The 9,934-nt window shown below is 43.0% G+C and overlaps 1 protein-coding gene across 1 annotated transcript in view; it reads left to right on the top strand.

Annotated features, from left to right (window-relative positions):
* Window positions 1-9,934, top strand: part of CFAP61 (cilia and flagella associated protein 61) — a 324,874-nt gene that overhangs the window by 167,487 nt on the left and 147,453 nt on the right. The window contains exon 17 of the mRNA XM_004376425.1: window positions 1,061-1,188. Within this exon, the coding sequence (XP_004376482.1) occupies window positions 1,061-1,188 (128 nt within the window). The remainder of the gene's footprint in view (window positions 1-1,060; window positions 1,189-9,934) is intronic.

The raw sequence follows: 9,934 nt of genomic DNA, 5'->3' as shown, positions 1-9,934 counted from the left end.
GTTATACTGGACTCAGTCTGGTGGAGGCTGTGGTAGTTGTGGTCCATTAGTCCTTTGGACTAATCTTTCCTTCGTATCTTGTTTTCTTCATTCTCCCTTGCTCCAGAAGGGATGAGACCAGTGGAGTATCTTAGACGGCTGCTCACAGGCTTTTAAGACCCCAGATGCTACTCACCAAGGTAGAATGTAGAACATTTTCTTTATAAACTGTGTTATGCCAATTGAGCTGGATGTTCCCCGAGACCATGGTCCCCAAGTCCTCTGCTAAGGGCCTCATTCTTTATGAAACATCTGTGAGGACAAAGTTAAAACTAATCTAAACCAGGAATTTTGACAGGAACCAGCCTAGGTATATTCCCATATTCTTATATTAATTTCTTAGAAATACTTTCTCATGCTTTTCACCATGGCTGTGCATGGGCATTGTTAGGTTTGATTCCTCAGTAATATTCTGGTTAAATAATTCCACATATTTGCCAGTTTGGGGGTTGTCATGGATTGAATTGTGTCCCCCAAAAATATCTGTCAACTTGGGTAGGTCATGATTCCCAGTATTGTGTGATTGTCCACCATTTGTCATCAAATCACATTTGATGTGATTTTCCTATGATGTTAATGATACGGGATTAAGGGAATTTATGTTAATGAGGCAGGATTCAATCTACAAGATTAGATTTTGTCTTAAGCCAATCCCTTTTGAGATATAAAAGAGAAAAGTGAACAGAGAGACATGGTGACCTCATACCACCGAGAAAGCAGTGCCCAGAGCAGAGTGTGTCCTTTGGACTCAAGGTTCCCGTGCAGAGAAGCTCCTAGACCAAGGGAAGATTGATGACAAGGACCTTCCTCCAGAACCAACAGAGAGAAGAAGCCTTCCCCTACAGCTGGTGCTCTGAATTTGGACTTCTAGCCTCCTAGACTGTGAGAGAATAAATTTCTCTTTATTAAAGCCATCCACTTGTAGTATTTCTGTTGTAGCAGCACTAGATAACTCAGACAGGGGTTCAGACTCAGCTGCATTTCCTTATGACCTCCTTTATCTTCGCATTTTTTTTTCCAGTTGAATTACTCCTTGAACCACACAAACAGAAAACTAATGTTGGAACCTAAAATAACTGTCAATGCCAAGATCGTTGTGGTTGGTGCATCCAATGTTGGAATTTCCTTCCTAGAGACATTGGTATTTTGGTGAGTTGTTTTTACTTTACATTAGAAGGAAAAAGGGGCCCTTCTCTTCCTACACCTGAAGAGGACCCCTCAAGAGAACAGACCTGAGTTTGTTTGCCACCCCTACACACCTTACCAATGTGGATTAATGAATTAATGGAATATTCTAGACTAGAATTTGGCACACTACAGACCCCAAGCCAAATCTGGCTTGCCACTTGTTTTGTAAATAAAGTTTTATTGGGACACAGCCATGTTCGTTTATTTATGCATTATCTATGGCTATTTTTATGCTATAACAGCAGAGCTGAATAGCTACAACAGAGACCATATAGCCTGCAAAGCCTAAAATATGTACTATCTATCCCTTTCCAGAAACAGTTTGCTGACCACTCTTCTATACTAGTGTTTCCTTTACTAGTCAGATTCTAAGAATCACCTGAGCATTTTTTAAAGATGTGTATTTCTAGGCCCTGTACTAGACATACAGAATCAGAAACTCCGGGGGTGGGGGGGGGTGGGGGGCTGGGAATCTGTGTTTTAGCAAGTGTGCCATGTAATTAGGCAGGTTTGGAACTAATTTTGACTTTATGCAAATAGACTTTTTAAAAATGACATACACACCAGGATCTTTTTCCAGTGACTTCCCCCTCCCCTGCCCTGCATTTTGGGTACCAGTGAGCAGGGCAGACCCTGCAGAGGAGACTGAGGCCTGCACCTCCCTTTTGGTGCTGTTTCCCATGATCTTTAAAACACTAAATCAGGGGTCCTTTCAGAGCCCATCTTCCCGATAGGTGATTCCCTAAGATTCCCAGCTTCCCTGCTCTCTCTCTCCATCTACTCTTTGAATTCTGGCACCTGTTTGACAGAGGAGCCCTGGATTAGAGTCCAAGAACTTGGGTCCATGGACTGGCATCACCATTGGCCTGACCTGGAACCCTGGACACGTTGCATCACTTCTCTCAGACTTGATTTTCTCCCTCTCTTTTTTTAACAATTTTTTAAAAATAATATTCTATTGTGTTTTTGGTTGAGATTTACACAACAGTTTAGGTTCCCATTCAACCATTTCTACACAAATCGTTAGGTGACATTGGTTACATGCTTCACAATGCTTGAACATTCTCATTATTTCCATTCTGGTTGTTCCATTTTTATTAATCTAGTTTCCCTGCCCCCTTACATTCTCATCTTTGCTTTAAAGTAATTGTTGACCATTTGGTCAACTCATGGTGACCTTATAGGATAGAGTAGAACTGTCTCATAGGGTTTCCAAGGAGCAGCTGGTAGGTTTGAACTGCCAACCTTTGGGTTAGCAGCTGTAGCTCTTAACCACTGTGCCACAGGGCTCAGATTTAATAAAGGCAAGTATAAATTTTGATATAAGTACTTGGTTGATTAAATTCCCCAATCAGACAGACATTTTAAAGTACTCATAATTCTCTATCATTGTTACACAGATTCTGTAGCTGAAAATAGACTGGTATCAGTTTATGGACTTCTAATCCTTAAGAGAGGAAATAATTTTCTCTAATTATTTTAAATTAGCCATCACCATAGTAACCCACTACATAATTTACTTTACAAGTTTAAGTGCCATTTGAACTAAATATTATAAATGATTTGAGGTCGAATGAAATTGAAGAAATACAGTTTACCCCACACACTGACCACCAATAAGAATTAAATGCACATTTTGGAGGCAACATTTAGAAAAAGCAGCCTCTTTGTGCTCTCTCGCTGTATTGTCAGACTCAGCAGGGGTACTGTAGTTCCTGGAAAATCCGTTTGAGGCCCAGGATAGTAACCTTTTTTCTAGAAAATCTGGCAATGCTGTCATCGTGTGATACTACAGACACAACTCTTTGTTCTTATATAATTTATATGCAGAAAGTCACAAAGTACAATTGGTCTCTCGCCTTTCAAAGGACACCACAGCAGCCTCTGCATATTCAGATATTATATCCTTATGTCTCCAAGCACTAAGGTGCTCTTCGGGCAGTAATCTGATTTGCCCAAAGTTGCCAACTAAGCCCTAGGATGCAAGGTCCATGCGAGCAGAGGTTTTACAGGGGAGAGTGATTTTTTTTTCCAGTGCATTATCACATCTGGTCCTCCACTGCTGCTTGTTTGAAGTGAACCCTGCACAGACACACCTTCTCTTTTGCACTCAGCCTTGTGAGTCATCAGTGCCTCTTCTGCTCATCCTGTCAAGGACAGAGCCTCTCGGGCCTCCAGTGCCTGGCGATCTGTGCGACAGGCATTTCTTGGGGACACACACCAGCGTCGCCTGCACCATTCCCTGTCTTCGCAGTCCAGGCAGCTGCACCCCTCTCGCAGCTCTAGCTCCTTGCAGTCTCCTCACCCTCCCCAAGGCCTCAGAGTGGCTGACAAGAGGGTGGAAGGCAGGGCAATTTGGGGTGAAGGCAGGGGTGAGGTCCAGCTAATGTTTTCCCTCCCCGCAAGCCTTGTGCACGTGTCTTCTGGGAAGTTGTGCTGAAGCAGCTCTAAGGAGAGCCAAGGATGGAGCCCATGTGGGCTCTGCCTCATAAGGGGCCTGGCCTTCCTGCCCCATTGCCCCTCCACCCCAGGGCTGAGCAGGGGAAGGACGGCAGGGGCAGAGGTAGGAGTGACGGTGTAGGGGGAAAACACCAGCGCGTTTTCTGATACGGAGAAGGCAGTGGATTATGGCGGAAGGGCAGATCTTAAGACTTTCTACTGTGACTTGGGCATGTTCTTCAGGATGCCCAAGCAATTTAAGTGGTGGACTTGAATTATTTCAAAATTACAGTCATTGCGACTGGTGGGTTGTGTTCATTTGGCTCATTGTTGTTGTTAGTTGCTGTCAAGTCGATTCCAACTCCTGATGACTCTGTGTGTGCAGAGGAGAACTGCTCCACAGAGTTTGCAAGGCTGTGACCTTTCAGCAGGCGCCTCTGGGTGGGTTCGAACCACCTGCCTTTCAGCTAGTTGTCGAGGGCTTAACCCTTTGCTCCACCCAGGGACTCCCCACAAGGCTTAGAAAGTCATATTTTAGCAGTTACTTTGTGTCCCAAGCCTAGTCCTGCCAAACTCTTCAAAGGAAATACTTGGAATATTTCAGACTCTCCACAAAAAGACTCCAAAGTCATTCTAAAAAAAGAAATATGGAAATGCTGTACCAAAAAAAAAGGGCAGGAACCAGGTCTTTGAACTTTATATTTTTCCTTGTTGCTCAAGGCATGGTCCATGGACCAGGAGCATCAACCTCCCTGGGAGCTTGTTAGGGATGCAAATTCTCGCCACATCCAGAGAGTGTCCCAAATAGTTGTATTTTTTTCCTGAATTGTGCAGAAGAAAAGCTTCTTTGCTATCTCTAGGGCCCGGACTCACTGCGCTGAAGCAGTTACGATTTTATTTTGTTTCCGCAGTTGAGTCTCTGTGCTTCTGCATATTATTTACTTCTAATTATGGGGCAGTTCCTTTTAATCCGCTATTTTAAAATCCTTTCTAATTTAATTCTAATATAAAATATCTCTGGGAGAGCCTGTAATGGCACTAGAAGAATGCCTGACTCAGCCCTGGTGTGGCGGTAGCTAAAAGCAGCCCTGGCTTGCGCTGGGTGACCCCTGTGTGACTAGGGAAACGTATTCTCACTCAGAGTGCTGGTGGGTGCCACGGGGCCCCAGTGGGCACCGTCCCCCACATCCACAACACTGACCAGATGACCTAACCGGGGAGTAAGTCTCAGCTTTTCTAAGTAGACACCGGGGCTTCATCGGCCTGGGTATATCACGGTAACTAAGAATAGCTTGGAAATAATAGGGTGCCTTTAAGAGCTGCACTGCAACTGAGTTGCTGTCAGGCTGCTATCGGGCAGCGCAGCGCCATGCGAGGCCCTGCACAGGTGTGCAGATGGCAGCAGCCAGCCGAAAGCTTGCGGCTTAATTAGGCTTTTATCTTTACATTTGTCTGAGGACATCTGAAACCTTCAGTGTGGACTGTCACTAATTAGGTGACTAATTAAATGGTGCGTACTTGCTGATCTCAGAGCAAAACCCCAATAAACAGGTTGCGGATGGCCATTGTTCCAGACTATCGGTCCCTGCCACACGAACTGGGGGGCGTGTATTCCCCCTGACTGCCCTTTTTGTACCAGGGCAGATGCGGGAAGATGCGGGATCTGCCACACAGGCAGCGCGGCTCCATCGTGCCTGGGGAGCAGACAGCAGTGAGTGGCAGAGATAAGCGGGCAGGTCAAATCTTGCCGCACTGCTGTGTTGGCGTCTCAATGGGATCTGTCAGGGGCTGATATGGAGGCTGGTCTCTGGGGGGAGAGGCAGTTACCAGTCAGACGCAGCCTTCTCGGGCAGAAGGCCTTGACATTCTGCCACCTGAAAATAATGGCCCAGACTCTCTCTGGTGTTTGCTAGTCACACTTGAGTTTCCAAAGCTGATTCCAGTATTTAAATGTAATTAGTGTTAAATAAAAGTATCTTCATTTACTGAAATTATCCCCACTCCTGCTCATTTTGGGGTAACTTTTCTTATCTCCAGGTAGTCACTTTAGAGAATCCCGGAACAAAAGAAAAGAAAAGCAAGCCTCTTTGCTCAATATTAGACCTGTTGTTGTTGTGAGTTGCTGTCAAGTCAGCTCCAACTCCTGGTGATCCCACGTACAACAGAAGGAAACGTTGCCCAGTTGGGCACTATCTTCAGAATCATCGCTATTGTCGAATCCACTGTTGAGGCCACTGTGTATTGTGTGTGTGTGTGTGTGTGTGTGTGTGTGTGTGTGTTTTAGGCAAAAGTGTACAGTGCAAATTAGTTTTTCATTCAAAAATTGTATACAGAAATTGTTTTGTGACGTTGGTTGCAATCCCTGCAATGTGTCAGCACTCTCCTCCTTTTACTTTCCATGCTGGGTTCCCCGTGTCCATTTGTCCACTTTTCCTGTCCCCTCCTGCCTTCTCATCTTTGCTTTTGGGCAGGTGTTGCCCATTTGGTCTCTATGCTTGATTGAATGAAGAAGCACATTCCTTACGTCTGTATTGTTTGTTTTATAGGCCTGTCTAATCTTTGGGTGAAAGGTGGACTTCAGGAGTGGCTTCAATTCTGAGTTAGGAGAGTGTCCAGGGGCCATAGTCATAGGGGTTTCTCAAGTCACTGTCAGACTAGTAAACCTGATCTTTTTTTGTGAATTTGAGTTTTGTTCTACATTTTTCTCTCGCCCTGTCCAGGACGCTCTATTGTGATCCCTGTCGGAGCAGTTGGTGATAGTAGCCAGATGCCATCTAATTCTTCTGGGCTCAGGCTAGTGGAGGCTGTGGTTCATGTGGTCCATTAGTACTTTGGACTAATACTTTCCTTGTGTTTTTGGTTTTCTTCTTTCTCCTTTGCTCCAAAAGGAATAGGACCAATAGATGTATTTAGATGGCTGCTTGCAAGTGTTTAAGACCGCAGATGCTACTCACCAAAGTAGGATATAGAACATTTTCTTTATGGACTGTGTTATGCCAGTTGACCTAGATCCCCTGAGACCATGGTCCCTAGCCCTAAGCCCCAGTAACTGGGTCCCTCATGGTGTTTGGATGTGTCTAGGAAGCTTCTATGACTTTGCCTTATTCAAGTTGTGCTGACTTCCCCTATATTGTGTGTTGTCTTTACCTTCACCAAAGTTAACTCTTGTCTGCGATCTAGTTAATGATTTCCCTTCCCCACCCCCTCCTCCCTCGTAACCATTAAAGATTGCTTTTTCTGTGTGTAAACCTTTTCTTGAGTTTTTATGATAGTGGTCTCATACAATATTTGCCCTTTTGTGATTGACTTATTTCAGTCTCCATAATGCCCTCCAGATTCATCCATGTTGTGAGATGCTTTGCAGATTCATCGTTGTTCTTGATCATTGTGTAGTATTCCATTGTGTGTATGTATCATAATTTGTTTATCCATTCATCTGTTGATGGACACTTAGGTTGTTTCCATCTTTTTGCTATTGTGAATAATGCTACAGTGAACATGGGCGTGCATATGTCAATTCGTGTGACGGCTCCTATTTCTCTAGGATATATTCCTAGGAGTGGGATTGCTGGATCATGTGGTATTTCTATTTCTAGCTTTTTAAGGAGACACCATATTGTTTTCCATAGTAGTTGTACCATTTTACACTCCCACCAGCAGTGCATAAGTTTTCCAGTCTCCCTACAACCTCTCCAACATTTGTCATTTTCTGTTTTTTTTTTTTTTTTTTGACTCATGCCAGTAATGTCAGGGTGAGATGGTATCTCATTATAGATTTGATTTGCATTTCTCTAATGGCTTGTGCAAAGATGTCACCTTGAAAACCAAGGTGCGCTTGACCCAAGCCATGGCGTTTTCAATCGCCTCATATGCATACAAAAGCTAGACAATGAATAAGGAAGACCCAAGAAGAATTGACAGCTTTGAATTGTGGTGTTGGTGAAGAATATTGAATATGCCGTGGACTGCCAAAAGAACAAACAAATCTCTCCTGTAAGAATGCTCCTTAGAAGCAAGGATGATGATACTACGTCTCACATACTTTGGACATGTTATCAGGAGGGACCAGTCCCTGGAGAAGGACATCAGGCTTGGTATATTAGAGGGTCAGTGAAAAAGAGGAAGACCCTCAATGAGATGGATTGACACAGTGGCTGCAACAATGGGCTCAAGCATAACAACGATTGTGAGGATGGTGCAGGACTGGGCAGTGTTTCTTTCTGTTGTGCGTAGGGTCACTGTGAGTCAGAACAAACTCGATGACACCTAACAACAACAATGGCTAATGATAGAGAGCATTTCCTCACGTGTCTGTTAACTGCCTGAATGTCTTCTTTGGTGAAGTTGAAGTGTCTGTTCATATCCTTTGCCTATTTTTTAATTAGATTATTTGTCTTTTTGTTGTTGAGGTGTTGAAGTAGTCTATAGATTTTAGAGATTAGACCCTTGTCAGATATGTTGTAGCCAAAAAAATATTTTTTTCTCCCAGTCTGTAGGTTCTCTTTTTACTCTTTTGGTGAAGTCTTTTGATGAGCATAAGTGTTTAATTTTTAAGAGCTCCCGGTTAGTTAGTTTATCTTCTGGTGTTTGTGCATTGTTACTTTTGGTTTGCATTCTCTTGATGCCATCCATGTATTAGGGCCACTAGTGTTGTCTTGGAAACCCTGGTGGCAAAGTGGGTAAGAACTACAGCTGCTAACCCGTTCAAGTCCACCAGGTGCTCCTTGGAAACTCTATGGGATAGTTCTGCTCTGTCCTATAGGGTCGCTATGAGTCAAAATCAACTTGACGGCAATGGGTTTGGTTTTTAGTTAGTGTTGTCTTTATTTTTCTTCCATGAACTTTATTATTTTCGATTTTATATTTAGGTATTTGATTTAGTTTTGTGTATGGTGTGAGGTATGGGTCTGTCTTAGTTATCTAGTAAACAGAAATACCACAAATGGATGGCTTCAACAAACAGAAGTTTATTCTGTCACAGTCTAGTTGGCTAGAAGTCCAAATTCAAGGTGTCAGTTTCAGGAGAAGGCTTTCTGTGTCTCTCAGCTCTGGAGGAAGGTCCTTGTCATCAATCTTCCCCTGGTCTAGGAGCTTCTTAATGCAGAGATCCCAGGTCCAAAGGACGTGCTCTGCTCCTGGCACTACTTTCTTGGTGGTATGAGGACCCCATGTCTCTCTGCTCCCTTCTCTCTTTTATATCTCAAAAGACATTGACTCAACATACAACCTGATCTTGTAGATTGAGTCCTGCCTCATTAACATAACTACCTCTAATCCTGCCTCATTAACATCATAAAGGTAGGATTTACAACACATAGGAAAATCACATCAGATAACAAAATGCTGGACAATCACACAATACTGAGAAGCATGGCCTAGCCAAGTTGACAGATATTTTGGGGGGACACAATACAATCTATGACATTCTACCCTTTGGCCCCCCCAAATTTTATGTCCTTGCCACATGTAAAACACATTCACCCTATCATATCATAACAGAAGTCTTAAATCAACTCCAAGTCCAAAATCTGAAACTTCCTCTTCATCTGTGATGCCAAGTTGACACAGATTTTTGAGGGGCACAATTCAATCCATGACAAGGTCTAGTTTCATTATTTTACAGTTGGACATCCAGTTTTGCCAGGACCAGTTGTTAAAGAGACTGTCTTTTTCCCCATTTAATGGACTTTGATCCTTTGTCAAAGATCAGCTGACCGTAGGTTGATGGATTTACATCTGGGTTCTCAGTTGTGTTCCATTGGTCTATGTGTTTGTCATTGTACCAGTACCAGGCTATTTTAACTACCATGGCTGTGTAGTAGGTTCTGAGATCAGGTAGTGTGAGGCCTCCTACTTTGTTCTTTTTCTTTAATAATGATTTGCTTCTCCAGGGCCTCTTTCTTTTCCATATAAAGTTGGTAATTAGGTTTTCCATCTCATTAAAGAATGCTGTTGATATTTGGATCAAGATTGCTTTATACCTGTAGATTGCTTTGGGTAGAATTTACATTTTCACAATGTTGAGTCTTCTTATCCATGAGTATGGTATGTTTTTCCATTTATGTAGGTTTTGTTTGGTTTCTTGCAGTAGTGTTTTGTACTTCTCTTTGTATTGGTCTTTTACGTCCCTGGTTGGATTTATTTAAGTATTTTATCTTTTTAAGGGCTATTATAAATCGTACTGTTTCCTAATTTCCTTTTCAAAGTTCTCTTTTGTAGGAATCCAACTGATTTTTGTATGTTGATGTTGTATCCTGCCACTCTGCTG

The sequence above is a fragment of the Trichechus manatus genome, unplaced genomic scaffold (genome assembly GCF_000243295.1).
Source record: "Trichechus manatus latirostris isolate Lorelei unplaced genomic scaffold, TriManLat1.0 scaffold00042, whole genome shotgun sequence".
Lineage (NCBI taxonomy): Eukaryota > Metazoa > Chordata > Mammalia > Sirenia > Trichechidae > Trichechus > Trichechus manatus.
The sequence above is the reverse complement of the archived record's forward strand: the minus strand, read 5'-3'. Positions and strand labels throughout refer to the sequence as shown.